Source organism: Mrakia frigida (assembly GCF_051309035.1).
Source record: "Mrakia frigida strain ATCC 22029 unplaced genomic scaffold BDY24scaffold_6, whole genome shotgun sequence".
Taxonomy (NCBI): domain Eukaryota; kingdom Fungi; phylum Basidiomycota; class Tremellomycetes; order Cystofilobasidiales; family Mrakiaceae; genus Mrakia; species Mrakia frigida.
The window spans coordinates 338,228-364,159 of record NW_027481275.1 but is presented as its reverse complement, the minus strand read 5'-3'; the positions used below and the strand labels follow the sequence as shown (position 1 = coordinate 364,159).

General features: G+C 54.8%; 9 protein-coding genes and 1 non-coding gene across 10 annotated transcripts; 4 read left to right on the top strand and 6 right to left on the bottom strand.

Moving 5' to 3' along the window:
- Nucleotide 1: 1 nt before the first annotated feature.
- On the top strand, nucleotides 2-2,692 carry BDY24DRAFT_380627 (RMD1 family protein). Its single transcript, XM_076639200.1, has 14 exons — nucleotides 2-179; nucleotides 259-286; nucleotides 400-528; nucleotides 652-740; nucleotides 824-847; nucleotides 926-1,319; nucleotides 1,393-1,445; nucleotides 1,530-1,586; nucleotides 1,655-1,723; nucleotides 1,790-1,919; nucleotides 1,982-2,071; nucleotides 2,168-2,299; nucleotides 2,453-2,539; nucleotides 2,629-2,692. Exons 1-14 carry the CDS (start codon nucleotides 94-96, stop codon nucleotides 2,650-2,652), a joined length of 1,392 nt encoding a protein of 463 aa, XP_076499123.1. The 5' UTR covers nucleotides 2-93; the 3' UTR covers nucleotides 2,653-2,692.
- Nucleotides 2,693-3,001: 309 nt separating this feature from the next.
- PRP21 (Prp21p) lies at nucleotides 3,002-6,336 on the bottom strand. Its single transcript, XM_076639199.1, has 9 exons — nucleotides 6,119-6,336; nucleotides 5,686-6,037; nucleotides 5,276-5,598; nucleotides 4,800-5,171; nucleotides 4,534-4,698; nucleotides 4,205-4,448; nucleotides 3,645-4,122; nucleotides 3,426-3,520; nucleotides 3,002-3,319 (listed from the first exon to the last, which is right to left on the bottom strand). The coding sequence occupies exons 1-9, from the start codon at nucleotides 6,288-6,290 to the stop codon at nucleotides 3,121-3,123; spliced, it is 2,400 nt and encodes a 799-aa protein (XP_076499122.1). The 5' UTR covers nucleotides 6,291-6,336; the 3' UTR covers nucleotides 3,002-3,120.
- Nucleotides 6,337-6,370: 34 nt separating this feature from the next.
- MRPL31 (mitochondrial 54S ribosomal protein mL60 MRPL31) lies at nucleotides 6,371-7,452 on the top strand. Its single transcript, XM_076636781.1, has 5 exons — nucleotides 6,371-6,501; nucleotides 6,574-6,688; nucleotides 6,839-6,884; nucleotides 6,989-7,062; nucleotides 7,175-7,452. Exons 1-5 carry the CDS (start codon nucleotides 6,464-6,466, stop codon nucleotides 7,205-7,207), a joined length of 306 nt encoding a protein of 101 aa, XP_076499121.1. The 5' UTR covers nucleotides 6,371-6,463; the 3' UTR covers nucleotides 7,208-7,452.
- A 1,471-nt stretch (nucleotides 7,453-8,923) lies between these two features.
- BDY24DRAFT_t21 lies at nucleotides 8,924-8,997 on the bottom strand. The gene has a single exon. It is a non-coding gene; the product is annotated as a tRNA-Ile (tRNA).
- A 326-nt stretch (nucleotides 8,998-9,323) lies between these two features.
- OTU1 (ubiquitin-specific protease OTU1) lies at nucleotides 9,324-11,422 on the bottom strand. Its single transcript, XM_076639198.1, has 9 exons — nucleotides 11,262-11,422; nucleotides 10,769-11,147; nucleotides 10,604-10,683; nucleotides 10,471-10,525; nucleotides 10,334-10,395; nucleotides 10,240-10,261; nucleotides 10,062-10,159; nucleotides 9,694-9,952; nucleotides 9,324-9,620 (listed from the first exon to the last, which is right to left on the bottom strand). Exons 1-9 carry the CDS (start codon nucleotides 11,389-11,391, stop codon nucleotides 9,611-9,613), a joined length of 1,095 nt encoding a protein of 364 aa, XP_076499120.1. The 5' UTR covers nucleotides 11,392-11,422; the 3' UTR covers nucleotides 9,324-9,610.
- An 82-nt stretch (nucleotides 11,423-11,504) lies between these two features.
- BDY24DRAFT_380617 (uncharacterized protein) lies at nucleotides 11,505-13,992 on the top strand. Its single transcript, XM_076639197.1, has 5 exons — nucleotides 11,505-11,651; nucleotides 11,891-12,323; nucleotides 12,430-13,284; nucleotides 13,405-13,550; nucleotides 13,639-13,992. The coding sequence occupies exons 1-5, from the start codon at nucleotides 11,541-11,543 to the stop codon at nucleotides 13,687-13,689; spliced, it is 1,596 nt and encodes a 531-aa protein (XP_076499119.1). The 5' UTR covers nucleotides 11,505-11,540; the 3' UTR covers nucleotides 13,690-13,992.
- A 550-nt stretch (nucleotides 13,993-14,542) lies between these two features.
- On the bottom strand, nucleotides 14,543-16,237 carry BDY24DRAFT_380614 (uncharacterized protein). Its single transcript, XM_076639196.1, has 2 exons — nucleotides 15,681-16,237; nucleotides 14,543-15,505 (listed from the first exon to the last, which is right to left on the bottom strand). The coding sequence occupies exons 1-2, from the start codon at nucleotides 15,903-15,905 to the stop codon at nucleotides 14,666-14,668; spliced, it is 1,065 nt and encodes a 354-aa protein (XP_076499118.1). The 5' UTR covers nucleotides 15,906-16,237; the 3' UTR covers nucleotides 14,543-14,665.
- Nucleotides 16,238-16,467: 230 nt separating this feature from the next.
- BDY24DRAFT_439187 (fanconi-associated nuclease 1) lies at nucleotides 16,468-20,920 on the bottom strand. The gene is made up of 13 exons (XM_076644425.1): nucleotides 20,526-20,920; nucleotides 20,362-20,448; nucleotides 19,697-20,274; nucleotides 19,297-19,577; nucleotides 18,720-19,162; nucleotides 18,517-18,643; nucleotides 18,316-18,443; nucleotides 17,862-18,237; nucleotides 17,742-17,786; nucleotides 17,572-17,666; nucleotides 17,328-17,485; nucleotides 17,130-17,215; nucleotides 16,468-17,034 (listed from the first exon to the last, which is right to left on the bottom strand). Exons 1-13 carry the CDS (start codon nucleotides 20,875-20,877, stop codon nucleotides 16,548-16,550), a joined length of 3,243 nt encoding a protein of 1,080 aa, XP_076499117.1. The 5' UTR covers nucleotides 20,878-20,920; the 3' UTR covers nucleotides 16,468-16,547.
- Nucleotides 20,921-21,716: 796 nt separating this feature from the next.
- On the top strand, nucleotides 21,717-23,641 carry TAP42 (Tap42p). The gene is made up of 6 exons (XM_076639195.1): nucleotides 21,717-21,878; nucleotides 21,982-22,188; nucleotides 22,260-22,421; nucleotides 22,508-22,951; nucleotides 23,082-23,242; nucleotides 23,355-23,641. Exons 1-6 carry the CDS (start codon nucleotides 21,765-21,767, stop codon nucleotides 23,527-23,529), a joined length of 1,263 nt encoding a protein of 420 aa, XP_076499116.1. The 5' UTR covers nucleotides 21,717-21,764; the 3' UTR covers nucleotides 23,530-23,641.
- Nucleotides 23,642-23,698: 57 nt separating this feature from the next.
- On the bottom strand, nucleotides 23,699-25,924 carry BDY24DRAFT_380607 (secretory carrier-associated membrane protein). Its single transcript, XM_076639194.1, has 10 exons — nucleotides 25,735-25,924; nucleotides 25,421-25,624; nucleotides 25,009-25,084; nucleotides 24,828-24,918; nucleotides 24,680-24,741; nucleotides 24,496-24,589; nucleotides 24,333-24,415; nucleotides 24,150-24,216; nucleotides 23,986-24,059; nucleotides 23,699-23,904 (listed from the first exon to the last, which is right to left on the bottom strand). Exons 1-10 carry the CDS (start codon nucleotides 25,736-25,738, stop codon nucleotides 23,874-23,876), a joined length of 786 nt encoding a protein of 261 aa, XP_076499115.1. The 5' UTR covers nucleotides 25,739-25,924; the 3' UTR covers nucleotides 23,699-23,873.
- Nucleotides 25,925-25,932: the final 8 nt, after the last annotated feature.

The window sequence follows — 25,932 nt, the reverse complement described above, 5'->3', positions numbered from 1 at the left end:
AGGGCGTCAGAGGAAGCGCAAGGTTCTCCTTCCTGCAAACTTCATAGCCCTCCCTCCCTTCAACATCAACTTCATCCCCTTTTCTTTCCCAGGATGGCATCAAAACATCCCACTCTTCCTACAGCTCAGCGACAGCAACCTCAAGTAGCTCCAGCTCCAGCTCCTAGAGGACCGAATCGGTCAGTTCCAGCCCTCTCGGTCGCTTGAAGAAGGACAAGGCGGACTCAAGCTGACTGGTCCGTCTCTCTTCCCTCTCAGATCTACGAAAGCGAGTCAGAAGCTTAAGGTACGCATGCAGCTTCCTTGTCGAGCTCGAATGGGCCTTGTAGAAGCGTTGTGGGAAGAGGAGGAAGAGAATGAGCTCGAGCTAACCTCGCTCTCCGCCTTCTCCTTCTACAGGTCCTTCCAGAAGAGCCCGAGTCCCTCCCTACTCAATCAAAAGTGCTCAAGAACGAGAGAGGAGAAGGAGAGGAGGAAGTCAGCGATGATGACGAGGAGGATGAGCCTGAAGAGGAGGACGACGTTCAGGTAAGCACATAGAGACGAGGAGGAGGAGGAGGACGGCTCGAGCTCAAGAGCTTGGCTCGCTCCCTTCGTAAAGCTTCTGTGCGCACGATTTTCTTCCTTCCTCCCTTATGTTTCGTTGTACAGGTTTATAAGCAGCTGGCTCAGATCCCTGCTGGTTCAGCTAGGCGAGATGCCATGCGTTTGACGAGGAAGGAGAAGGCTCGTCTCCCAAGGTTCGTTTCAGCCCTCTTCCATCTCTTTCCTCCCTCCTTCAAAGCTCAACTGATCGTTCCTTTTTCTCTTTCCGTAACGTCAGAGTGACTGCTTACTGTACCGCTACGTGAGCTTCATTTTCTTCAAACTCTCGGCTTTCTCGATCAAGAGCTGATCCCCTTTCACCTTCGCTTCTCGACCTCAGCTCCTATCGGCTCCCTGCTCTCCTCGAACACCTCCAGTCCCGTCGCTCCACCCATCTCACCAACCCCATCCAGTTCGACGAAGTCATCTACACCTCCTACTCCTGGCCCTCAGTCCCAACCCATGGTAGCTTCGCTTCCTCCTCGAGAGGAGGTTCGAATCTCAATCCCGCCAACCATCAGCACTCTTCGTCGGTCGAGCCTCTCGTTGACATCAGCGAGGAGGGACCTCATGAGGATCACCCTGTTTCGGCGGAGAAGAAGAAGAAGAAGCCCAGATTCGCGGTAGACTCTGAGCTCAGTGGTGACGAAGATGGCGGGAGGGAGAGGACGCACCCAGTCGAGGGTGCTGGGAAGAGGACGAAGGCGGAGGTTTTCCTGTTCGAGTATGGAGTTGTGAGTTCACGATCGTAGCTGGAGCTAGCGGTCTGGGTAGAGATACTAATCGGAGTCTTGCTTTGTTTTCAAGGTTGTTATCTGGGGCATGAGTCTGGAGGAGGAGAAGCGCTTCTTGTCGTCGCTGTTCGTGTCGCTTCTTTTCGTTTGCTGTACTACCGTCGTCGTGTTCACTTGTACTGACGCCTTTTTATATCATATCCTGTGCAGAAAACGATTCTCCGTCGAGCGTCTGGCTCCCGAAGACATCGAGGAGGAGGACCTGGGGTTCGTTTCGTCGCGTCTCCCTTCCCCCTCTCCTTCGCCTCAACTGACCAGCGTCTCCGACTCTTCAGATTCTACTACGCTTCGTATTCTCGAGTATACAACGATGTGATCACCCTCAAGAAGGGATCTTCGTACATGTGAGTGATCTTCTTCGATCTCGCATCGATTGAATCGATCTGACTGCTTTTTCTTTCGTCGAACAGGACGAAACTCTCTCTCTCCCACGCCCTCGCTCAGTCCGTCAAGCTCTCCTTCTTCGAGGGTGCAGTCTCGAATACGATCGATCAGACGAAGCACATCCCGGAGGAGATCTCGACGAGTGGAAAGATCGGAGTGAGTTCAGCTCTTGCGTCTCTTCGGTTCGAAAACGCGTCTGACCCTTGCTCCTCTGCCAGCTTCCTCGAGTGGAAATCATGAAGCACATCGGCCGTCTCTTCATCCTTCGAGTCAACATCAGTCTCGTCGGTAGCATGATCGACAGTCCTGTGAGTATCTATCTCCTCCCGACCCAACTCGTTCGACGTCCTTTCTCCGCGCGGAAGCTCCTCGCTGACCTTATCCTCCCTCATCTCGATTATTAGGAACTCTTCTGGTCGTTCCCCGACCTGGAACCTCTCTACGGGGCCTTCAAAACGTACCTCGAGGTCCCTCAACGACTGAACGTCATCAACGCTCGAGTCGACGTCCTTCAGGACATGCTCAGGCTGTTGAAGGTGAGTCTCTCGCTCCGGGACGAGTTTCTTTCTCGATATTCGGGGTCTGGGAGGCTGGGACTGAGCTTGGGTCTCGAGCACAGAAGGAATAAGTACCGAACAGGAACGCTGACTTCTTCACCTCGCCCTTCGATTCCTCTTCTTCTCTCCCAGGAATCGGTCAACTCTGCTCACGGAGAGGGATTGGAGCTCGTCGTCATCTACTTGATTGTCATCGAGATCATCTTGGGAGTCACTACGGTGGGTCTTTTCTCGTTTCTCTCCCTTCATGTTTCGTCCCCGAGAGACGCGTCGAGCTGACCCTTCCCTTCCTCCTCTTCTTCGTCCAGATCGCCGTCGACCTGTTTGTTTGATTGGACGTCGCTATGTTCTATCGCATGTTCGTGTACTAGATCTTCTCTTTTCGGAAGAAAGGGAAAGAGCAGAACGCTGAAGGGCCACCGGACACGCTCCGGTCTCGAAAAGCTGCGTCGACTTCCCGCTCTTTGGCAGAAGGGAGAGCCTCGGTGCAGCGAACCGAAACAACCAGCTTGAGGGGCACAACTTTCAACGTTGATAACCAGCCAGAGAGAGCTTCAGAGGGCGTCAACCTCCGTGAACAAGAGAAGGAAGGGCGCGATGGACTCTGCCTGATCTCGACATTCTTGCTTCTTGACCTCATCTTTCCTTCTTGACTTGAGTCTCTCGCCGAACGAAGCACGATCAAAAAAAGGATGATACGATTATGAACTAAACAAACATAGAGCGAAACCAACTAGAAATCCCTCCTCTCTCTCCCCTCCCTTTTCCCTCCTCGTCCCTCGTCCCTCGCACCTCCTCCTCTACTTCCTCAACCCAAGGACCAAAGTATCCCCAGCCGCCAAGTTCAGCTCCCCCAACGTGCTCTTGTTGTTCAGCACCTTCCCGCCCTCGAGGTCGAGTCGCATCTTGGACAGAGGGACGCTGGTTTTGGTCGCTTCCTGGATCTTGGATCGCAGTTCTCCGATCGTCGTTCGAAGACCCAGAGGAGGGAGGGTGATGCTGTTGAGAGGAGAGAGAAGACGAAGTGGGGAAGATCGGGTTGGAAGGAAGAAGAGGTCAGTTCGAGACGAAAGAGAGAAGAAAGAGAAGGCTGAAGAGGACTCACATCGATCCGTCGAGCTCGGGCTTTCCAGCGACACCGCTTGGGAGTTGAATGTTGATAGCGGCAGGGTAAGGGTGAGCGGCGATCCAGTCGGCCTCCTGAGGGAATGAAAGAAGACGAAGAAAACGACGCGTCAGTTTGGCTTCGTTTTGAACGCGTCCTTGCTTCGCTCCGCCCTCCATTCCTTCTCCCCCGACCAAAGAAAGAAATCCAAAAACTCACAGGGTGGTACATCCCATCCGCCAACTTCTCGATCTTCGCCCTCTTCGCCTCAGGTCCCGCCTCTCCCTCCTCTTCGTCTCTCGGTCGACCTTGCTGAACAGGAGCGGCAGCCTCTCCTCCGTTCGCCTCCTGCGCCTCCCTAGCCGCCAATGCAGCCAACCTCGAAGGATGAATGCTTGGAGGAGCTCCAGTGGGGATGGCCGAAGCTGGAACGGGTGCTGAGGAGTACTGAGCTGGGACGGGAGGAAGGCCTGGGTTGAGGTGAGCGAGAGCTTTGGGACCTGTTGGGAGAGCGGAGATGGATCCTGTTGGGATGGGAGGAAGGAAAGGAGGTGGCGGTGGGAGGGTGGCAGAGAGGGAAGACGATGAGGGTCCAGTGGGGATGGAAGGACCGGTTGGGAGATTGGGGTTGTTGGGCCCGACGGCGACGTTGACGTTGGGAGGAGGGATGTAGGAGGGACCGGCGGCGTTTTCGACTCTGTAGGAGTGAGCGAAGAGGAGGAAAGATACAGTCAGTAAGGAAGAGAGAAGAGAAAGAAAGAGAAGTGAAAGAGACGTACCGAGAAAGACCAGCAGCCTTGTGAATCGCAGCGATCTGATCGTCGAGGTTCGAACTCTGCTGGAACTTGTCGAGTGTAGCAGCCTTGGACGAAGTGTGACCGTCCCAAATGACCTTCTCCTTCTCTCTCCTCCTGGCTCGTTCCTCGTCCTCCTGGAGCTTTCGAGTCTCCTCGTCCTTGTCCGTTCCGAACATGTCCGTACGAGAACGAGCGAGATCTCGAAGGGAGGCGGAGACGTCGGCACCTGAACGAGACGAAGAACAAAGAAAGGAGAACAGATCAGTATCAGGTTGAAGGAAGATAAAAGAGAGGGAGAAGCGTGGACGAACCTTGCTGCAGCAAACCGGCCTGAGTCTTCCTCGCGTCGAGCTCGGACTTCCTCTCCTTCCACGAAGGATCCAACAGCTCAATCCTGAGATGCTCGGTCATCTCGTCGATAGGAACAGCCTGACCTCGGTACATGACTGTCTGAGGAGCGACGGCAGGTTGACGAGCTACAAGAAACAAGGGAGACGAGACGAGGCGAAGGAAACGAGGTCAGCTCTCTCTCTTCCTTCTCGTCGAACTCAGAGAGAATCGAACACGACAGACTCACCCTTCGGCACATAATCCTTCCTGATCTTCATCGTTCCCTGCTGCTCAGCGAACTTCCTCTGCACCTCCCTGGCCCTCTCTGCCTCAGCAGCCTTCTTCTTCGCCTCGATCTCCTCCTGACTCTCCTCCTTCTCCTCCTCCTCCTCGTCCTCGTCCATATCCATCTCCATATCCTCCTCCGGTTCCTTGGCAGCTTCGGAGGCACGAATGGGCTGTTCTCCGAGGGTGGAAGCCATCATCTTCTGAGCGAGGGTGAGCGAGTCGAGTTTGGCGATGGAGGTGGGAGCTTCGAGTTGAATGGCTTCGTCCTCCGAGGTAAACTCGATGTTCTCGACGACGACGAAGTCTTGCCAGTCGATTTCGGCGAAGGCGACTGCATAGATGAACGAAGAGAAGGATCAGCTCTGGCATGATGCGAGGAAAGAGACGTGGCGAAAGCGAAAGCAAGCGTGGAGGAAGGGAAAGCTCGAGACTCACCTCGTTGAGCTTCCTTCAAGTCCTCCCTCTTCTTCTGCCTCTCACTTCTCCACTTCTCCCACTCTGTCCTCTCCTTGGCCTGCACCAACGCGATAACCCTTCCAGCCTTGGGCTGACTTTCGAGATCGAGCTTCTCGAGAGCTTCCTTGGGAGGGACGAGGACGAGGGTGTACATCTGGACCATTCGGTTGAAGAGGGGGTAGAGGGAGTGGGTAGGTCGGAGGAAGTCGAACTGGTAGTTTCGACCTTCACGTTGGGAGAGGGAGGCGAGGAAGGCTCTTCCTCGTCGAGCTGTGAACAGAGCGGTGAGCTTGAGGATGTCGCTGGAGAAGGGATCGAAGGAAGGAGAGGGAAGGTCAGCTCGACGCGGAAGGAGGAAAGAGAGCGAAGGCAAGCTGGTTTGAACTCACAGATCCACAGCGGGCAAACTAGGTCTCTCTACCACGAACTCCAACTCCCTAGGCTCCTTGGGTTTCCCTCTATCCTGCTCTACTCCCTCGTCTCCGTTGGAGATCAATCCGGCGTTGGTTCCATCTGTCCTTCCTCCCTTCCCCGTCTCTCCATCCACCAGAGGAGCACTGCCATCCTCGGTGTTCCCCTCTCTCAGACGAGCTTGCATGAAGAGGTAGTAGGTGTGGTAAGGATCCGACGAGTTGAGGAACGAGAACTTGGGATCCGTTCGTTGACCTTCTCGGATTTTGGTCTCGAGTTGAGTCGGGTTGGCCGACTTGTGAAGAGCTGAGGCCGTTTTATCGATCAGGGCTGAGAGAGGAAAGAAGGGAGAAAGTGGTTAGTACAGATACAAGCTTGCTGCAGAGCATGCGAAAGAGCGAGAGAACTCACTTCTGATCTCTGGAGGAGGAAAGATGATGTTCTTCTTGAGTCGCTCGCTCTCGAGCATGTCCTCCTCGCCTTCGACGACAGCTCCATCCTGAGCGACTTCGCCATTCGTAGGACCGGTAGGGAGGATCTCATCCGTTGGGACGTTCACCGGAGCAGGGAGAACCAACGACATCCGAGCAAGAGAGAAAGGAAAGGGAGGTGAGTGGTGGTTGAGAGGGAGGGAGGAGAGAGGTCTAATGCGAAGTAAGGAAATGGAAAGCGATTTGAAACTCCGATTAGAAACGACCTTCGTCCTCCTCCTTCCCCTTCCTTCCCTCTCAACGACACCACCGCTCCCCCTCCGTCATGATCCCCTCCGTAAAACGACTTGGAGGAATCGTATGGTGAGCATTCGACTGCTCTCTGTTTTGGTCATCCTCCCTTCCTCGCTGATTCCTCGCCTCTTGTCGTTTCAGGTCTTTCAACCACCGAATGAGTACGGCTCAGAAGTCGAACCATCGAAACAGACTGAAGACGGTAGACTCGGTGATCGCGACAGTCACTCAGAGTGGCGTTCAGCTTAAGGCTCTCGTACGTACCACCCAACGTTGAAGCAAGGAGAAGGGAGAGGAAAAGGGGAGGGAGGGAGCGAGGGAAGGAGCGAATCGACCTCAAAGCTCACCTTCCTCCCCTTCTCTCTCTCCCGTCGTTTCTGTTTCGCTCTGCTTTTCTCCACTACAGGACCTGTGTAACCAACTCCCCAAGGAACACGAGATGGTGCCGAAGGGTTCGTACAAGCATTTCATCTCAACTATGTGCTGTTTCTTCGTCTCGTTTCCGTTTCGGTCGAAGCTCACCTTTGTTCGTTCCTCTCCTTCCGTTCGCTCGCAGACAAGTACACCACCTTCTCTCGAACGGGGAAGCACTATAGGAAGTGGATGCACAGGGTTCCTCATTTCACGAAGGTGAGTCGACTCCCTTTTCGATCTAGCTCGAGCGAGGGGGACGAGAAGTCGAAGGGGGGGAGGACGGACGAAGCTGACCTCCCTCCCGCTTCCCGTTTCGTTTCTTGTGCAGCTCACGCTTCGTACAAACCCCGAGGGATACTAAACGACCGAAGGAAGAAGAAGAAGAATATGTACTGGTTTGGGTGGTTGTGTGGGAGTTTTTGGAAGGACCTGGACTATGGGATCCTTTTTTTTTTGGGCTCGTAAAGATCAAGGGAGGAGGGCAGGAAAGGAGGATGAGCTGATCGTTCGGGATGGGAGAGGGGTAGAATGAGCTCTTTCGGGAGCTGGGAGAGCGCTTCAGGAGAGTAGGACAGGGAGCGGGAGGGTAGGAGAGGAGAGAGGGAGAGGGAGAGTTGTCGTGTGAGCTGGAGGAGATTGGCGAAGAGGGAAGGGCTGGGGATCCTCAGAGCTCGCGAGCTGCTGAGCTCGGGTCCGGTCGAAAGCGTACTTTGGAAGAGTCGATGTCCTCTCTCGCATGCGAAGAAGAAGCTGGGGAACAGGAAGGAGGGAAGAGAAGAGGACGCGTCGGGTGAAAAGGTTTACTGTGGCTCTGGATCCGCTCGTCATCGCTTGTCATCTACAGCGAAGAGGCTTGTCATCATCTACCTGGAAGCGAGATCACCTCCTTCACGATGCTCTTGAACCCACATAACCGCTGCTTCGAGGGAAGAAGTGAAGGCTCGCGTCTCGAGCGACGCTCTTCAGCCCTCTTCTCGCATCTCTCTCACACGTCTCTCGCCTCAGTGGCCATCTTTGCTTGTTTGTTTTCTATTCGTTCACGTCTCGCGTCACCTCCATCCCCACATGTACTCCCTCTCTTCGTATCGCATAACGTCGTCCTCCTTTCTTTCGTTCTCTTTCACGTACGACTCGCTTCATTTTTTATGCACACACAACTTTCTTCGTTTGACTCCGATGATTTCTCTGCTGGTATCATGTTGCGCGAGAGATGCTGCGAAGGGAGGAAGAACGAAGGGAGGGAGAGGAAACTTGAGAAGCAGGGAGGACGCGTCGCCTTCTTCACCTTTCTCCTGATCTTCAATTTGTACCTCTCACGTCTTCCCTGGGTTGTTCGCTCTTCGCTCCATCTTACCAGTGGTCTGGACCTGCCGACATTTTCCTCGACGAGGACTAATAGGAAGGAATGGAGAGAGAGAGGAGCGAGCGACGAGAGCGCATGTACTCCCTTCCGACCTCGTTCCTCTCTCCTTTCGTTGCTTCTACAGCTCCGGATCCGTGCATAGATACATCGACTTCTGACTTCACAGGGTCGTCGAACCACATCCCACCTTCATCTTAAGGAAAGGTGGGAGAGAAGAATTCAAAGTGAGCAGGAAGTAGTTGTGTCGTGGCTGATCGAAAACTCGTTCGTGAAAGAGCGGGGAGGAGAGGAGGAGGGAAGGGAGACCAGCGACCTCACGCTTCTCTCGCTTGAAAATTTGCTCTGAAACTCATACAGTGTCTTATCATCAGGCTAAGGAACAGGCTGGAGCAATTTTCAGAAGGATAACTACAATTTCCGGTTGCTGGGGAGAGGATCTGATCGCGTCTCGACTTCACACTCCGTGGCGCGTCGTCGCTCCCCGCGTTCAATCCGTCCTCCCTCCTTCCCTTTCAAAGCAAATCGATCCAATCTCTCTCCCAGCTGGGTTTCAGTACTACACCTCCTTCGTCAAGCAAATGCAGTCGAAACTCCAAAAAAAGCGGATGGTTCAAGTTCGGGGAGGTCCAGACGACGCGTCCGACGCTCTTACCGCGTCGCTCCCTCGACCGTCCAACGAACTTGTAGATCTCGGTTTCCGACAGCCAAAAAAAATGATCAATGTGGGGATCGAACCCAAGACCTTGGCGTTATTAGCACCACGCTCTAACCAGCTGAGCTAATCGATCAAATAAGGAAGAAGAAGGAAGAAACGACTTCTCTTGTCAACGTTTCCTCCGCTCCTTGCTAGTATCTCTTTGCTTGAAATCTCACCCAGGGATGGACACATCTTCGAAAAGCATTCCCGGTCGTAACTTGTTTCTCTGTACGAGCCTGAGAGGTTAAGGGGGTCGAGACAACAGGGCAAACTCGAGGTGTTCGAGCGAGACGCGACCCGCTCCGCTCAAATCTTTCCCTCTCCTCTCCTCTCTTCTCTCCTCTCCTCTTGAGTTGCTTCCTCCCTCAACCCACACGAGCTCTGAAGTTGTGGCGGCTGTCTGAGTAGTTGAAAGGGGTGCTGTAGAGGAGGGGCTGGTGGTTTGGCCAGAGTCGAAAGAAAGAGACGAAATAGATACTGATGTGGGCCGGAACGAAGATAAGACGCGTCTCGTCTCGGTTCAACGTCAGACCAAGACGGTTCTCCGGATCCCAAACCGAGCAGGAAGCTTGCAAGAATCTTCTCTTCGTCGGTTCGGAGAAAGCCAAGCCAAGAAGTCTACAAACATCAATTCCAACCGAAACGTGCAACAACAAACTGCTCTGTCTCCTCTCCTTATGCTCCCTCTCTCTCTCCTCAGCACTTCAGTACTCCCTGCTCTCCCCGAAACCAAAACCAAGTCAGCTCTCTCGCAAACTACACCCAGCCCTCCCTTAAAAAAACTCACCCAAAATCCACATGTCCCGTTCCTCTCGCATGCTCCCTCGCTCCCTTCTCCCCTTTCAACCCCACCCCACACGTCCCGCACCTCAGATCGAACTTCGCCGTATCCGTGTAGTAATGCCTCGCCTTGAGTTTAGTGGCTAGTTCCGAAGCTGCTGCGAGGACGACGGCAGAGGAGGTTGGGAAGACGGTTTCGCAGAAGGGGAGGTTGGAGGGTGTGAGCGTTGGGGTGGGGGAGAGGAGGAGGAGGTCGTAGTGGATTCCTGTTCGGAGTGGATTTGGGAGAGGGAGGGAGGAGTCATTTAGTATGACGGGAAGGAGGGAGGGTACGAAAGGAAGGGAAGCAAGTGCATGTAGAAGCAAGGGACTCACCTGAGTAGATCAAGATGCACCGTTCCGAGTATTGACCTTCTCCGAATCGATCTATGCGACCGGTAGCTACGTCGATAGAAGAGATTTCGGTTTTGAAGCTGGAGCGAAGAGGGAAGGAAGGAAGAAGGGAGAGGAGAGGTCAGTCGCGTCGAGTCGGGAGGAGAGTCGAGAGACTGACTGTTCTGAGAAGATAGAGAGCTCTGTTCGACAAGGCAATTGAAGGAAGGGAGTCAGGTATAGGTCTAAGAACAGATCACACGGACCAATCTCACCTATAGCGCCTCCCCACGACTTGTCCGTCAAGATCGTTCGAACGTAGTCCTTCGGCGGTCGCCTGTTCGAAACACAAGTGAGCTCTAGATCAGAATTTCTACCATCTCGACAGACTGGAATAGAGTAGCCCACACACTCGAGGAACATCTCCGAATAGGTCTCTGGATCCCTCTCGATAGCTCGAGCGACGACTGAAGCGAAAACCAAAACAACGAGACGTCCGATCAGCTTCGCTCCTTCCCCGAAGAACGAGACAAAAGAAGACTCACTCTTCCTCATCTCCTGAGCCTGCTCAATCCCACCGGCGAACACAGCTCCAATAGCGGAGAAGAGGCAGGAGTTGTCGTCCCTTGAAGAACCGAACCAAAAACATGGTGAGCTTTCTCGTTCCTTCCTCGCTGCCCTCCCTTCCCTTGATTGAAGATAGAACTCACGGCACGACCTTCAGCACCAGATAACCAGCTTCGATCTGAACCCAATCACCCTCGGCATTCTTGCTTCCAGATGCTGCCGCACTTGAAGGTCTCGAAGGAGGAGCTGAAGCCGCTGAAGGAGTCGAGGTTGAGCTCGATGTTGATGAGCTCACGACGACTCCCGGACCTCCTGCTGCTCCTGCTGTTGAGCTTCCAAACAGACCTTCGACTCGACCGCTTCCGCTTCGGACTGGAGGTTCCTTCAATGCTGACGTTGAGGAGGAAGAAGAGGAGGTTGAAGCCGAGACGACGATCTGTTCGTTCCTGGAGAGGGAGAGGGAGGAGATGAGTTGAGCGGGAGTCGAGTAGACGAGAGGTTTCGGAGGGTAGCCGGATTTCACTGCGAGAGAACAAAGAGGGAAGAGCGTCAGATTGAGCTCGTCTGAAGGTCTGGAGAACTCGATTTCAAAGAGGGAAAGGGAAGAGAAAAAGAAAAGAGGGAGGGCTGACTGACGATCTTGGGAGCTGGCTTCCAGGCCTGAAACAGCAGAGATCGCGACCAGAAGGGATTCTATCGAAGAGCTAGGATCCACAGTGATGGACGAGACTCCTTGAGGATGTCGGATTCGAAGAGAGAGCGACATCTTTGGGTCAAGAGAGTTGTGGTTGAGAGGGAGAGGAGAGTGACGACTTCGCGGAGGGCTCGCCGTCGAAACGAAACGAGAGCTGGCTCCTTCCTTCTTTCTCTCGACCTTCATCCATATTCTTCTTCATCCACTCCTTGCTCGTCTCGATGGACAACTATCTCGTCTCTTCCTCGTCCAAGAAATCCTCGAAGTCGAAGGATAAAAATGGAGGAGGAACGCCCAAGGAGGAGCTGAAGGATCCATCGCCCGAGGAAGTCGTGAGTCTCGATAGATAGCCTTGTTCTAGTCGTCAGAAGGGAGATAGAGCTATATGCGCTAGGGGATCTGGGAGCATGGACGTAGAAGAGCGCCCTGCTCGAAGTAGAGTTCCGGAAGAGCTCGTATAGACGAGCTAGGAGCGCATCCATCTCGATCAACACTCAGCCCCTCACCTTCTTCCTTCCTCCTCCTCTTCCCACCTGACTCTCGCTTCTTCTTCTTCGTTCCTCACTCTCAGCGTCAACTCGTTCTGGACTATCTCTCGCACCACGTCTACCTCTCCACCGCTCGAGCTCTCTCTCTTCCTCGTTCTCCACCCGCAACGGATCTCGCTCCCATCGAGGTCAACCTTCCTCCTTCCTCCTCTTCTTCCACCACAACAACCACAGCAACAGCCAACCCAAATCCCTTCGATCCGAACGGAGAGTCAGAGGATGCTATGATGGTAGAAGTTGAGGAGGAGGTTGGGAGACCCCTGGATCCGGATGGAGATGCGCTCATGGACGCTTCCGAGCCAACGCAGGAGGGAGGATCGAGTGGGAACGGGACCGTCGAGGGAATGGAAGTGCTAGGAGAGCTCACGAATGGTGAAGATGCGAAGGCTGCTGAGGCTGGAAGGATCGAGGGAAGGTTTTCGGAAGACGAGCTTGCTCAGATCGAACACAGACGAGGTTGGTCTCTCCCAGCTCTCCTTTCCCTCCCGACGACGACTGCTCGTTTCAATTCTTTGATCTCGTCGCTGACTTCTTTCCCGTTCGTCTTGATACGCGATGGCAGACATCAAGACTCAAATCCTCCTCGGAAACATCCCAGGAGCCCTCTCCCTCATCAAACTCCACTACCCAACCTTCATCTCCTCAGCGACGTCGCCCACCGACCCACCAGCATCCTCTTCCACCTCCTCCCCTATCAAGAACGGCACCAACCCTTCCCCAACAGTCAAACTTCCTCCTCCCACTTCTTCCAACGGATCCTCCTCCTCGTCGAACCTCCTTCAACAACCCTCTTCCTCCTCCTCGTCCGCGTCGCTGCTCAAACTCCCCAGCGCGACTCCCTCGCCAGCCTACCATCTTCCTTCTTCTTCCCTCCTCCCGATCCACATCCACCTCAACATTCTCATCCAAGGATTCATCGAAACTATTCGGACAGTCCCTCTCTCCCCACCTTCTTCTTCATCGTCCTCGCCAATCAACTCCAACTCCAACCCAGCAATCCATCCCCACCCTCACCGAACCCCTTCCTCCTCCAGCTCCAACAGCCCAACCAACAACGGCACCACCTCCCTCATCCTCAACGGCAACGGTAACGGTAACGGAGGGTCGATGTCAGCCTCCTTCCACTCCCTTCATTCCAACGGCAACGGAACCGCATCCTCTTCGCCTTCCTCCTCCACCCAATCCCTCTCCTCCACCGTCTCCACCAAAACCGTCGCGGCCCTCACCCAAGCTCAGGATCTCTACGTCCTCGTCGACAAGCTCACGAGCGAGAAGGACAAGGAGTGGTACCGGAAGGCGGTCGTGGAGGTGTCGGGTCTGTTTGCGTACGTCCCGCCGGAGAGTGCGCCGACGAGGAGCTTCTTGGGGAGGGAGAGGAGACAGGCGTTGGCGGAGAATGTGAATGCTGCTTTGCTGGGTGAGTGTGGGAGGGGTGGCTTGCTTGCTCTCTTTCGAGCAGAGCAGAGAGACAGGGGGAGGAGGAAACGCCGTGCTGACTTCGCTTCGACGCGTCTCTTCGTTTGTTTGCTTTCGCCAGCCCACTCCGGACACCCTTCCGCTCCTTCGCTCGAGACCCTCGTGAGGAGGACGACCGTCGTGTGGGATCAGCTGGCGAATCAGAGCATGAACACCGTGCCGCCTTGGGGGAAGGAGGACGGGATGGAGTGGGCAAAGTTGGGAGACGTGAGTCGCTTCGGTTCCCGTTTGTTTCTCGTCCTTCTTATCCCATGCTGACTTGATTTCAACCTACCTACTTCTTTGCGTTTGCTAGTACCTCTCGGAACACAAGGCCTTCCTGCTCAGAGAGTTCTTGGACGCGTAGCCGCTCTCGTTTCGTCCGCGTTTCGGTCTACTTTTTTTGCTCGTGCCTCTTCCTTCCGCTGTTACTGTTACCCTTTTCACTCTCCTCTTCTCTTCCCACTCACTCGTCTCCGTCGGCTTTCTTCGTTTGTTGCTATAACTTTTTTCCTCTCTCTCTCTCGTTCGGTATATCAAGCAACTTCACGTCCCCTCTCTCTCTTTTTCGTTTCGTTTCGCTTCTCTTTTTCTTTGTATCTCTTGACCCTCCTTGAGGCCCTTGTTTGGTTGACTACATATCCTATATCCGACTCGTCTTCTCCCCTCTCTTTCGAAGCATCTGGCGAAGAGCAAAAATAGCGTCGACGACGCGTCGCGATCCTCGTTCTGTCCTTCCAAGATCTATGGGCAAGCTCACGTCTACCCGACTCCTTTCATCGGCTGAGCAAACAGAGAAGAACGAATGGCATGAAAAGATACAGAAAAAGCTCTCTCTCTCTCGGTTTCGAGAGAGGAGGAGAAAGACTACAGAGGGAGGAAGGGAGCGACGCGAAGCAACGAGAGTGCTAAACGTGGAGGTAGGGATAGGTTGGGGTTTGGATTAACGAACAAGAATATAGAGGGAGAAGGGGGCAAGGGACGTCCGTTTGAACTACAGCGTCTTTGAGAGATCCGAGGCAAAAGTAAAAGGGAGGGGAGGCTGGAGAACGAAGAACGAAACAACCGAGAGGGAGGGAAAGCAAGAAAGAGAGAGAACCGGGAACGAGGAAAGCCCAAAAAACGAAGGAAGGAACGAAGAAGAAATATAGTTGAGAGGGGAAGGGGAGATGCGAGACGAGCGAGACAGGGAGGACGTGCGAGAGCTAATTAACTACATCCAACGAAGGCAAAAAAAAAAAAAAACGGGACGAGAGCGAGGATATATAAAGGGGTGACGAGTCGAAACAAACAGGGACAACGAAGCAAAGGTAGACGAGAAGAGAGAGAGAGAGACGAGACCGCTACACCTTCGCCATCCCGGCGTCCCAATCCTCCCTCACCTCCTCCGCATCCTTCACGAGAGACTCCAACCCTTCCCACGTCTCGAGCTTCTCCCTCACGATGGTCGAGTACCTTCTCAGCAACTCCTTCGCTCCTCCACCACTGATGCTTCCTCGTTTCGTCTGAGCCGAGAAGGTCGACGCTGGGTTCGAGTGCCTCCTGAGTTGATTGAGCAGGTGGGAAGCCGAGGGACCTTCGTCGGGAGCTGAGGTGGAGGTTCGACGGGTTGGAACGTTGGGGAGGGAGGTAGCGTGTGGTTTGGAAGGGTGGGAGAGGGAGGGACGACGCGCCTCGGGAGGGACGGATCCGGAGAGGTTGGATCGAGTGTAAGGGATCGGGCTCGGTGGTAACGAGAAGGCGAGAGGTCCGATCGGAGCGAGGTGTAAGGTCGGGTCGGTGAGGTATCCGGGAGTGCAAGGTGCGGAGTTGGCAGTTGCTTTGGCGAGGAGGTAAGGAGAGGACGAAGGCGAGAAGGGAGCCGGAGAGATTCCTCGATGAGTCGTAGGGTTGGCGGCCAACGACGCGAGGGTGACGGCTGCTGCTGAGGAACGCGAAACGGGATCCGGAGCGGATCGACGACGAGCTGCTGAGTCGACGAAGACGGGAGGGAAGTGAGGTCCGAGGAGAGGAGAGTTGAGGATTTCGGGGACGGAGGGGAGACGCGAAGGCGAGTCGGCGAACTCGAGGAGGTCGTTGGAGGACGAGTTTGGCGAGGAGGTGTCCGAGTTGAACGAGTGTCGACGAGAATCTGGGTTGGAGGAAGGAGGAGGGCCGAGAAGGGGGCGAAGGATGTCTGACCACTGGTTGGATGTTTCATCGAGTAAAGTGAATGAGTGAGCGATCGAGAGAAGGGGGTGGGGGAGGGGAAGGGAGGAGGAAGAGGCGGAGAGTTCAGCTCTTGGGTTTCTTGTTCTTTTCGAGCTTGGAAAAGGAGAGATGGAGCAACGAAAAAAAAAGGAAGGATGGTAGACTGACCTCTTCTGAATCCTTGGTGAACCTCTCCAGTTTCGATAGAGAATCCTTCAACCCTGCGACCTCTGCGACGACTTCAGGTTCCGGCTGATCTGTCCCTTCGTCCTTCCCTCCTCCTCCTCTGACTTTCCTCCTCCCAGCTCCCTTGCCTTCCCTGCCCATCAAAGCCATCTGCTTCCTCGTTTCCTCGTCCAACCCGACGCTCTCTACCGTCTCTCCCTCCTCCATGATGAGATCCTCTTCCTGGTGATGCGTTTCCTCTTCTACAGGAGCTGTTGTTGAAGAAGGCGAAGGAGCTGACTCGCTTCCGAATCTGAGCTTCTTGCCTTCGAACCAAAGACTCGAATCTTTCCTCGTATCCTCCGGAGAATCTTCGGTGCAAGAGAATCTTCTCTTGAGGATGGATTTGGCTGCGGATGCTGGTTGTAGAGAGGACTGCTGCTGAGGGGAGACGGTGATGTGAGGAGGAGGAGGAGGGAGGGAGGAAGGAAAGGACAACGTCGAGCTCGTCTGGAAATCCGCCGGTGCGACGACTGAGGCTTCCGCCATGGAGGGAGGAGGGAGAAGCGAGCCACCAACGAGCAGAGGGAGACGGAGAGGGAGACGGAGACGGGGACGGGGGTGGAAGAGAAAGCGAAACCAGCAGCAGGAAGAGGCGTGGGTGGTGGGTGTTATAGGCTCAAGAAAGGGAGGGAGCCCAGACTCGACGCAGACTTCGGCAGGTCCCCCCTCCTTGGTCTCGCCCCTTCAACCTTCTTGAAGGCAAGGGAGTTTTCGGCAGGAACAAAAAAAAAAGATACGAAGATGATCATCAAGTACACGCGAAAGAAATGTTCAGAGACGAAAGGTAGGGCAAAGTAGAGAAGCCCTTCAATCCGAGACGATGCAAACATCAGAATCGACCTCTTCCGCGTCCTCGTCCGAATCAACGACGCGTTTCTTCTTCTTCTTCGTCGCTCCGACCTTCGAAGACCCACTCCCACTCGCACTCGTACTCCCACCAGAGCTCTTCCTCTTCTTCAGCTTCGGTCGCACATCCTCCTCCTCTGCCTCCTCCTCTTCTTCCTCCTCCGGCATCTCCTCGACGTCGCTCTCTCCTCCTCCTCCTCCTCTCCCAACATTCCTGCTCTTCCCTTTCCCACCACCACCACCACCACCACCAATCGCAGCGGATCCAGACCTAGCTCGCTTCTTCTTCTTGGGTACGGGAGCTCCTTCCTCGGCGACCTTGCAGACCTCGACGTCGATGCTGGCCGAAAGAAGCACGTCGATCCAGACTTTTTGCGTCGACGAGAGGGTGTCTCCGGGTCCTTTGACTTCGATCCATCGAACGGCTCGTTCCTCGTAGTTCCAGACGCTGAGCGAAAAAAAAGGGAGAGAGAGAGAGAGAGAGTCAGCCTCGAAGGAGATGCGACAGGACGCTCAGAGAACCAAGGAAAAGAGTCGACGCACACAAGGTCCGGCACGCCCGAGTTCCTCTGCCCGTACTCCTCAGAGAGCATTCTGCAGATAATCGACAGTCCGTGTCCTCCAATGCACTTGAGATCAAACAAAACCAACAAGAAGAGAGCGGTTTCATCAGCTTATCTAAATAAAGAACGGTTCGCCGGATGTAATCGACGATCGAGAAGGGAGGAATCGAGAGCTCACCTCGACGATCTCCAACAGATCCTCTCTCGCGAAATCCCACCTCACACCGACGCACATGGTCTCGTTGTCCCTCTCCCTCTCGTCGATGGCTCGGAGGATATCGGGAGCTTGACCGGCTTCGATTTTGGCGAGTTGGGAGGCGACAAGGGGAGCTCGGGCTGGGGAAGACGACGGCGAGGAAGAACGAGTTTCAGTCTCGACGGTTCGGTTCGGGGAAGATTCGAAGAGCAAGAGGTGGACTGACCGATAGCGAAGGAATCCTCTCCTAGATCAAGAGGAGCGCTTTGAAAAGCGGTTTCGAAGGCGCCGGGGACGGGAGCGAAGAGGACGTCCCAGAAGCTGTTGAGTCGATCCGACGCGTCGAGAGTCAGACGCTGAGCTCGAAGCGAGGTCAATAGCGGAGAGGGAACTTACAGAAGTCCAAAGATGGTCGTCAAGATCGATCCTTCGGCGTGGAACCTGAGTGAGAAGGAAGAGCCTAAGTCAGTCGTGCGTCTTCGTCTTCCCGTCCTCGTTCGAAGCGAGACGACTCACCCTTTCCATCCCCTATCCTCCCACTGCTCCAAAACCCACTGCTCAACTCCCACCTCCTGATCATCTCTCCCAACCCAAGCGCTCTTCGTTCCCCACGTCGTCTTCTTGACCTCTCCTCCTCCTCCTCCCTCCTCGTCTCCTCCACCACCAGGCTCAGCGGTACTCCTCCCTCGACTCTTCCTCCTCGACGACGATCCCTCCTCGCCCTCGTCTCTTTCGTCCTCGTCAGTCAATCCCCTGCGCCTGATCCTTTTGGCCACGAGAGTAACGGTTTCGCAGGTCTTGAGCTCTCCTTCGCACCGGTGGCATTCTTCCGGGAGGAGCTTGAGTTGCTTCTCGAGTCGAGTGAGACGTCGGGTGAGGGAAGGTCGGTAGACTGGCGGGGAGAGAGGTCGAAGGAACGAGGGGTCAGTAGGCTGAAACGATTCGAAGAGGAAGAAAAAGGAGGACGAACTGAGATGGGTGTCTTCGTCCTCGAGACCGTCCATGCAGATGTCGAGAGCCTCCTCCTTCTTCTCGATCTCGTCGGCTTGATCCTTATACTTCGTCATGAGAATCAGAGCTAGACGTTCGTACCAAGCTCTGCGAATCCGAAAAGAGAAAGCTCGTCAGCTGAAGGATCGACGAGAGCAAAGCGCGTCGAAGACAAACTCACCCTCTCTTCCCTCTCCTCCAGATCTTCTGAGCGAGCAAAGCCTTGAGGACCTCGCATTCCCTGTTGAAGTCGTGAAGGACTCCGAGAGCGTAGCTACCCTTCGAGATGATCCGAGTCAGGATGTGACCTGGAGAGAACGAAGGAGTCGAAAGTCAGTCGAGGAGAGATTTGGTTCTCGACGCGTACTTCGAAAGCAGACTCACCAGGCTGGAATCTATCTCCAACCGCTCTCGCACCTCTACGCTCCATGCCCATCTCCTTCCCGAGCCTGACTTCCTCCTTCCACTTCTCCCAAACTCCCTCGTAAATCACCTTCACCACCTCCGCTCCCTCCTTCCTCCCACCCGTGTTTCCAAACCCACTTCCCCAAGCAGCACCTCCTCCGAAGCTCGCTCCTCCAGTCTTCCCAGTAGCCAAATCCCTTGCCATCATCGCCTTGGAGAACGGTCGAGTTCCGTTGAGGGTTTCCTGCTCCCCGAGAGCGTCGTCGACCTCGAGCTCGAGGAGGAGGGCTCGTTCGTAAGAGAGAAGGGAGAGACGAGTTGGGAAGAGGGAGAGGGTTCGGGTTGGAGTGTAGGTTGGGTACGTTCGGCGATGAGCCTTGGAAAGGATCTGAGGGAGGAGAAGGGAGGGTGGTGCGATGGTGCTGGAAGAAGAGGAAGGAAGAGAAAGACGCGACGCAAGAAAGTCAGCTCGGGTCTGAGATTGAGACGCGTCGTTCGAAAGAGAATCGAAAGTCGAGGCTGTTGACAAGACGAAGCAGTAAGAAAGACGGCTCACCTTCTGTAGAAAACGAGGTTCAACCTCTTCCAAAGCTTCCTGATGTCCTCGTTGACCATCACCGTCTTTCCCATCACGCTTCGGACGACCGTTGCCAGCCTCGATCGACCATCCGACATCTTGGGACGTTGACCGAAGGAGAGAGTCGACTGCTTGGTTGCTGAGTTGGTGATCGAGGGCTTCGCTTTGGATTTTGAGTTGGAGGGAGCAGGGAGGACGGGGAACGAGATGACGGATTGACTCGTTGCTGTGGCGAGGATCTTGGAGATGAGCTCAGGGTACTGCATGACGAAACAAGAGAGGACGGGATTCAAATTGTCAGCTCGAGGCGTTCCTGCGAACGGGAAAGCAGGCTCGGACGAAGAGCTGAGACGAGAACGGAAGAAGAGGTCGAACTCACCGTCAACCCGTTCTTCCAGACCTTCATCGCCTTCGCCACCTCCTTCAGCTCGTTCATCTTCAGACATCTCAGCAGCTTCTCCTCCCCAACGTCCCCACTCGAAGCAGCACCGCAGAAATGAGACAGATCCAGCGGACGTTCGTCCATGTCCAACGCGTCGACGACGGCTTGGGGCAGCTTCTTCCCTGCTCCTCCTCCTGCAACCTCCTTCCCCTTCCCCTTCGTACCAGCACCAGCACCCACTCCGTTCTCCTTCCCGTTCTTCCCGTTGACTCCCACCGAAGACGACGAGCTGTTGTTGAACGACTTCAGACTCTCCCTCAAAGCTCTCGCGAGCTCAGGATCATCTTGCTCCTCGTCCTCCGTCAGGTCGATGACGATCTTCTCCTTCTCCTTCCCTTTCCCAGAAGGAGCGTCGACGGGTTGTTTGGATCCATCGAAGCGAAGGCAGAGCTCGTCCATGGTAGCAGCGATGTTCTGTTTGCCGATCTCTCCAGCGTAGGACTCCGCGAGGTGGATTTGGCGGTGGATTCGAGGAGTTCGGAGGAGGAGGCGGATGAGGAGGTAGCGTGCGTTGTCTGTTGAGTTCGAAGGGGCATATGCAATGAAAGGGAGGTGAGCATCTGAGAGAGAGTTGGACGAAGGAAGATATGGTAGAAACGCACAAGAGAGAGCCTTGTAGCGTTCGAAGGTTGCGAGCTCATCCTTGGTGAAGAGATAGGATTCTTGCTCAAGGACGGTCTTGAGCATATCTACGAGATCGCAGAAGAAGAAAGCACTTTGTCAGCTCCTTCGTCGAATGAGAGATACACCAGAAGAACGAGCTGACCTTCGAAGAGGGAGACATACATCGACGTCTTGTCGCTTCCTCCCTCTCCCTCCTCCTCCTCCTCCTCCTCCTCCCGAAGCTCCACCTCTCCCTGCTGCCTATCTGGAGCCAAACCTTCGCCGTGAGGGTCCTCAGGCTCTTCGTCGATGACGAAAGGTTCTTCGAAGACGTCGACTGTTTCTTGAAGGACCCTGGAAGGTCGAGGCGGAGGACCGAGAAGGGCTCGAGAGGTTGACGTCGAGCTTGAGGAGGAGGAGGTGGGATTGGGACGACTTCCAGAGGCTTCAGCGTTGGGAGAGGGAGGTGAAGATCGTTTACGAGAAGAAGAGGAAGCTGAAGTTGATGCCTCCATCGAGAAGAAAAGACGAGAAAGTGGCTCTATGCGACGAGGGGTGACGGTTTGCGGTGAAAGGAGGGAGGGAGGGAGGAGCTCATTTGGAGGCAAAGACAAAACGCGTCGTGCTACTCTTCCACGCGACGATCAAAGAAAATTCGCCTCAAGTGAAGAAAAGGAGAGGTCGTGAATCTCAAGGGTAATGTTCTCTCCCATAACCTTCCGAGCTCGTTTTCTGTGCTGAACTGCAAAAGAAAGACAAACCGCTCATGAGTCCGGCGTCGAGCTCACCTCCTTCCCTTTCCTTCTTCGTTCGCTCTGCACGCGTCCCTCACTTCTCGTTGGCGAATGAAGGTTCGGCAGACTCTGAGAAGCAGCACCAGATAGGCCCGAAGCGACGGGATATGCTCAGAGGCTCAACAGATCCTGGCGAAACAGCGAAGGAAAAACGACGTTGACCTCTTCAACCTCCTCCTTCCGCTTCTCTTTCGCCCTCTCTCAGTCATTCTTGCACACGAGTGGATGTAGGAAAAGAGTACATGCATAGGAAGGTATGGTATGTGCTCCCGAATTGAACTCTCCCCATGTAGGTTTCATATCAGGGCGAGGATTAACGAAGGGAGTTTTGCAGATTTGGTCGAGAACCCGGCCTCGTTGTGAAGCTCTCGCCGAAGGAAAGATCGCAGGACACTCCCTCCTCTGAACACTTGAAGCTCAACCAAGACGGCGAAAAATCAAGCAAGTCAGAAGGGAGGCAAGGAGAGGGTTGGAGGAGAGAAGAGATCAGGGAGTCTCGAAAAGAAGTCGTTGATTTCGAGGTAGGGCTGAGAACGTGAGGGCGAGAGTCGAAGCTCCCCTGCAAACCACCATCTCCTTCCTCTTTCAAGAAGAATTTTCTCGCACAGATGTCAAGCCAAGAAGAAGAACTTCGATCTCTCTCACTCTCTCAGCTGTTCGCTCGAGCTCTGACAGCAGCTTCGGATGCCAGTGAGCTCAACACGAACGAGGAGCCAACTCAGGTCAGCTCGACCTCTCCTTCCTTCCGCTCTCCTCCCTCTATGTTCTCCCGTTCGTTCGCATCGCTGACACTGTTCTCTACTGCTCGATGAATCGCACTTTCAGGCCCTCCTCCGATCCGCCTACTCGGCTCTCTCGCTCGCTCAATCCCTCCTCCGAGCTCGAGGTGTCTTCTCGCCCAACGAGCAGCTCGAGGACGTCAGCACCCAGGGACTCGTCTTTATGCTCGTCGACGTCGTAGCAGGAGAGATCGTAGGTCGCTTAACAACCAAAGGGAGATCGGATCGACTCCAGAGACTCGCACAGTGCAAGGTGAGACCGCGAAGGCGAAGGAAGGGAAGAATGTTGAGCTCGAAGCTGACCAAAGATCTCGTCCCCCCCAGGCCAACTTCGAGTCTTACATTCGGATGCTGGACTCTTACGGAGTCGTCGAAGGAGAGGACAGGGAGAAGCTCGCTAGGACTGGAGCTAGGGATCCCGCGAAGAGGAGGGAGGAGAAGATCAGACATTATCGATGGGAGAAGGAGGTCAGGGAGAAGCTCGAGGTGAGCTTCGTTTCGTGTCTCGCGTTTCTTGTCTCTCCTCTCCTTCTCAAGACTCATCGTTCCATCTTCCTGTGTGGCATTTACAGCTCCTTGCCCTGAACCGTAATCCACCTATGCTTGAACCACCTTCCAACGACTACCTCCTCATCCTCTCCCTCCTTCCTTCCTCTTCCCAAACCCAACCCACCTCCTCCTCAAACTCAACGCGTCTCTCCACCGCCAACTCCGTTCCTTCCGACTCCCTCCTCACCGGCTCTTCTTCCTCCGACGACCTTCGAATCTACACGATCTCCCTCCTCTCCCTCCTCTACGCTCAATCCCTCGCTCAACTCGAATCCATCAAGTCGGAAACGGAACTTCTCGAGAGCATGCCCGCGGATCTGGAGCTGCTGGATCAAGGCGCGGACGATACGAGGCAGAGGGAGAGGGAGAACGAGGGTGCTGCTGGGACTCAGGCGAGTTGGAGGTTGGATAGTGTGAACAGAGGAGGACCGGATGGGAAGGGAGAGTTGATGGACGCGAAGGGAAAGGTGCGGTTTCTCTTCGTCCCTCGCCTCCTTCTCCGTCTGGCTGCTTCGCGTCGAAGGGAGCAGAAGAAGAAGCTAGCATTGTACAGCTCTCTGAACCATTCCTCTTTTTGGGTTCCTGTTTCTCCTCTAGCCTCTTCGACCCTTCACCATCCTTCCCTCGGGAGGAGCCATGGACGACCGAGCTCGTCTCGCCGCTGAAGTCTTCCGTTCAGGTCATCGTCTCCCCACCATGTCCATCGACGAGTACCTCAAGAACGAGTTCGACAGCGGGAACGTCATCACCGGAGGAGGGTGAGTTCCGGCTTTGTTTTCATTCTTTCCTCGCTCTTCTTTGGACGTGTCTCCCTCTCCTTTCATCTTCCCGCTCGAGCTGACCAGGTTTCCGACCCTTCCTCTCTAACAGACAAGCAAGCGAAGACGCACCCACCTCTTCGGAAATCCTGCAGATCGCTTCGGAGAACGATGGGACGAGAAGCGGGAGGGAGGCGGACGACCAGAAGAGAGACAAGGAGGAGAAGTGGGCGAGGTACACGGACGATAATCCCAAGGGCGCTGGGAACACGATGAACAGAGGATGAGAGAGGGATGATCTTTGATGAAACCTTCACGTCTTGAGCGTCTCGGAAGGAAGGACATAGAGAAGAGGGAAGAGGGAAGACGAGAAGGTGGACGCGTGGGCTCGAATCGAGCTATTACTTTCTCTTTCGTTTCATCGAGGCCCTCATGGAGATTCTGCTCTCGAGACACTCCAAAAAAAAAGGTCCTTCGTAGTAGCGTAACGAAACCCGTAAAACCCAACCTCGTTTCTCTCTCGTCTCTGCCGTGACGCGTCCTCCAAACCCTCTCTCTCCCTCTCCCACCATCTTCCACCCAGCCCAGCCCCAGCGCCAGTCCCCAAAAATCACCCGAGCTCGAGCGAGATTTAGACCTTGCTCATCTTCGTGAGGTACATCCTGTACGAAAGAAACGAAGCGAAGGCTCGTCAGTTTCGAAGAAGGGATTTTGGAAGCAGAGCGAAAAGCGACGGGACGAACCAGAACCCTTGCTGAGCAACCTCCCCCTTGGCCTTCTCCATGGTGTGTCCCTTGGAGTTGTGGTGGGCCCAAATCTGTGCGAGTGAGGGAAGAGGATCGTCGTTAGTTTGGTTCGGTCGGTGCGAAAGGAGAACGGAGAGGGATGGGATGGGTTTCGGACGCACGAGCTTGTACCAAGCAAGAGAGAACAGGGCTTGGAAGACCCATCCCACTGAGGAGATGACTCCGAAGCTGGAGCGCGGCGAGAGAGGAGAAGGAAAGGGAGTCAGCGGAGGGAAGAGAGACGCGACGATGACAGGTTCAGAATTGGAGGGAGAGAAAGAAAGACGAAGCGAAGCGATACTCACACAGCAGCAAGGATGTGAGACTGAGCAAACATCTCAATGGTGTTGATCAGTCCAGCTGAACCAGTAGAGGGGATCCCGATGGCCTGATGAGAGAGACGAGAGACGGTGAATGGTCAGCACGAGTCGATGGGGAGGAGAGAGGGAGAAGTGAAGGGAGACTGACCATGTAGATCGAGAACGCAACGTGGATACCACCGAACACAAAGTAGATGTAGTAGAAGATCGCGTACTCCTTGGCGTAAGCCCAGTAGATGGGTCTGCGAGGGGAACGAAGAGCGTGATGAAAGGTCAGCTCTGAGACCCTCGAGTCTTCGTTTGTCGAAGCCGAGAAAGGGAGAAACACGCACCGGTACCACAGGAAGAAGCTGCCCAGTGTGATGAACGGCACGTAGACGATCGAGGCGATCATCTGGCGAGTCAACGGAGAAAGAAGGACGAAGGAGTCAGGACGAGGAGAGAAGGAAGGGACGAAAGGGAGCAGCAAGACGGGCTCACGTCAGAACCCCCGTTGGAAGCACCAGCGATGAGAAGGAAGATGCAGCCGAGAAGGTTGAAGAGAAGAGTTGCTACGAGGGCGAGCCAGATTCTGGAAAGAGGGAGGTCGAAGGGAGAGGAGGCGGTCAGGTTCGAGCTCGCACTGAGATGCTGAAGCTGAAAAAAGGAGTCGCTGACTCACTGGAACAGCCTGGTGACAGTAGCTTGAGACTCGTGAGGGATGGCGGTGGAGATGTCGTGGTGAATGAGAGGGTAGACTTCAGAGGAGAAGTAGCGAAGCGACGAGACGAGGAAGGGACGGAAGGGGAAGCGAGGTCAGCTTCGTTTCTTTGGACTGGAGCGAGGATGCAGGCAGGAACGTCGGGCCAAGGAAGAGGATACGAGTCGTAGAGGCTCTGCTTCTCTTCTGCTGTCCTACGATAGGTGTAGCAACCAGCGTCGAGCTCCTCCCAAAGCGAACGAGCTCGACACAGCTCGACTCGCTTCCCCTCTCTCTCCCTCCCTCTCCCTCCCTCGACTCCTTCAGTCCCTCGCAAACCCATCCATCTCCCTCGTAGCACACACAGACTCAACCATCCACTACGCCTACTCACATTTTGGCCAGTTGTTCATCAGAACTCCCGCATCGGCGACCTCCCTCTCCCTGCGTGCGAGCTCGACCTCTCGTGCGTTCAGGGCGGCTTCACGATCCGTTATCGAAGGCTGCGTGTATTTCGAAGGGATGGAGGCCGAAGATTCAAAGGGGTTCTCGTTGGAAGGGTCCGCGAAGGGGTTGGAGTTGGAGGAGTAAGGGGTGGCTGCAAGAAAGAGAACAAGAAGAGACGAAAGGGGAAGAAAGATGGGAGGAGTCGAAGGTCAGCTCTGAGCTGTCGTCGTTCTTCTTCTTCTTCTTCTTCAAGAAACGTACCCATGATTTGAGCGATCCGAGAGTCAAGAGAGAGAGAGAGCCGGTGTGGTGAGGTTAAGCTGGGATAGAAGACGAGGCCGGGAAGAGGATGAGAGTTGGGAGGGAGAAACGAACAAGCTCAAGCTCAAGCTCGACGAGGAGATTGTACGGTCGATTCTTTCTTTTGCTCTCTCGACTTCTCAAATCTGTCGATTTCTC

Bases quoted from the DNA above. Each gene is read 5' to 3' on its own strand.
- OTU1 (XM_076639198.1), bottom strand. From the start codon at position 11,391: ATGTCGCTCTCTCTTCGAATCCGACATCCTCAAGGAGTCTCGTCCATC. The intron at 11,148-11,261 runs GTCAGTCAGCCC...GTTCTCTCGCAG, and splicing joins GGAAGCCAGCTCCCAAGATC to TGAAATCCGGCTACCCTCCG. The intron at 10,526-10,603 runs GTGAGTCTTCTT...TTTTCGCTTCAG, and splicing joins GGCTCAGGAGATGAGGAAGA to TCGTCGCTCGAGCTATCGAG.
- BDY24DRAFT_380614 (XM_076639196.1), bottom strand. From the start codon at position 15,905: ATGGAGGAGGGAGAGACGGTAGAGAGCGTCGGGTTGGACGAGGAAACG. The intron at 15,506-15,680 runs GTCAGTCTACCA...ACATCCAACCAG, and splicing joins TCACCAAGGATTCAGAAGAG to TGGTCAGACATCCTTCGCCC.
- MRPL31 (XM_076636781.1), top strand. From the start codon at position 6,464: ATGATCCCCTCCGTAAAACGACTTGGAGGAATCGTATG. The intron at 6,689-6,838 runs GTACGTACCACC...TCTCCACTACAG, and splicing joins GCGTTCAGCTTAAGGCTCTC to GACCTGTGTAACCAACTCCC. The intron at 7,063-7,174 runs GTGAGTCGACTC...TTTCTTGTGCAG, and splicing joins GGGTTCCTCATTTCACGAAG to CTCACGCTTCGTACAAACCC.
- BDY24DRAFT_380627 (XM_076639200.1), top strand. From the start codon at position 94: ATGGCATCAAAACATCCCACTCTTCCTACAGCTCAGCGACAGCAACCT. The intron at 529-651 runs GTAAGCACATAG...TTCGTTGTACAG, and splicing joins AAGAGGAGGACGACGTTCAG to GTTTATAAGCAGCTGGCTCA. The intron at 2,072-2,167 runs GTGAGTATCTAT...CTCGATTATTAG, and splicing joins GTAGCATGATCGACAGTCCT to GAACTCTTCTGGTCGTTCCC.
- BDY24DRAFT_439187 (XM_076644425.1), bottom strand. From the start codon at position 20,877: ATGGAGGCATCAACTTCAGCTTCCTCTTCTTCTCGTAAACGATCTTCA. The intron at 20,275-20,361 runs GTGCGTTTCTAC...CGAACTCAACAG, and splicing joins ACGCTACAAGGCTCTCTCTT to ACAACGCACGCTACCTCCTC. The intron at 18,644-18,719 runs GTGAGTCTGCTT...CGTTCTCTCCAG, and splicing joins TGGAGATAGATTCCAGCCTG to GTCACATCCTGACTCGGATC.
- BDY24DRAFT_380617 (XM_076639197.1), top strand. From the start codon at position 11,541: ATGGACAACTATCTCGTCTCTTCCTCGTCCAAGAAATCCTCGAAGTCG. The intron at 11,652-11,890 runs GTGAGTCTCGAT...CCTCACTCTCAG, and splicing joins ATCCATCGCCCGAGGAAGTC to CGTCAACTCGTTCTGGACTA. The intron at 13,285-13,404 runs GTGAGTGTGGGA...TGCTTTCGCCAG, and splicing joins TGTGAATGCTGCTTTGCTGG to CCCACTCCGGACACCCTTCC.
- TAP42 (XM_076639195.1), top strand. From the start codon at position 21,765: ATGTCAAGCCAAGAAGAAGAACTTCGATCTCTCTCACTCTCTCAGCTG. The intron at 21,879-21,981 runs GTCAGCTCGACC...TCGCACTTTCAG, and splicing joins CGAACGAGGAGCCAACTCAG to GCCCTCCTCCGATCCGCCTA. The intron at 22,189-22,259 runs GTGAGACCGCGA...CGTCCCCCCCAG, and splicing joins AGAGACTCGCACAGTGCAAG to GCCAACTTCGAGTCTTACAT.
- BDY24DRAFT_380607 (XM_076639194.1), bottom strand. The intron at 24,919-25,008 runs GTGAGTCAGCGA...CCCTCTTTCCAG, and splicing joins ACTGTCACCAGGCTGTTCCA to AATCTGGCTCGCCCTCGTAG. The intron at 23,905-23,985 runs GTTCGTCCCGTC...TCTTTCGTACAG, and splicing joins GTTGCTCAGCAAGGGTTCTG to GATGTACCTCACGAAGATGA.
- PRP21 (XM_076639199.1), bottom strand. From the start codon at position 6,290: ATGTCGTTGGTTCTCCCTGCTCCGGTGAACGTCCCAACGGATGAGATC. The intron at 6,038-6,118 runs GTGAGTTCTCTC...TTCCTCTCTCAG, and splicing joins TCCTCCTCCAGAGATCAGAA to CCCTGATCGATAAAACGGCC. The intron at 5,599-5,685 runs GTGAGTTCAAAC...TCCCTTCTCCAG, and splicing joins AGTTTGCCCGCTGTGGATCT to CGACATCCTCAAGCTCACCG.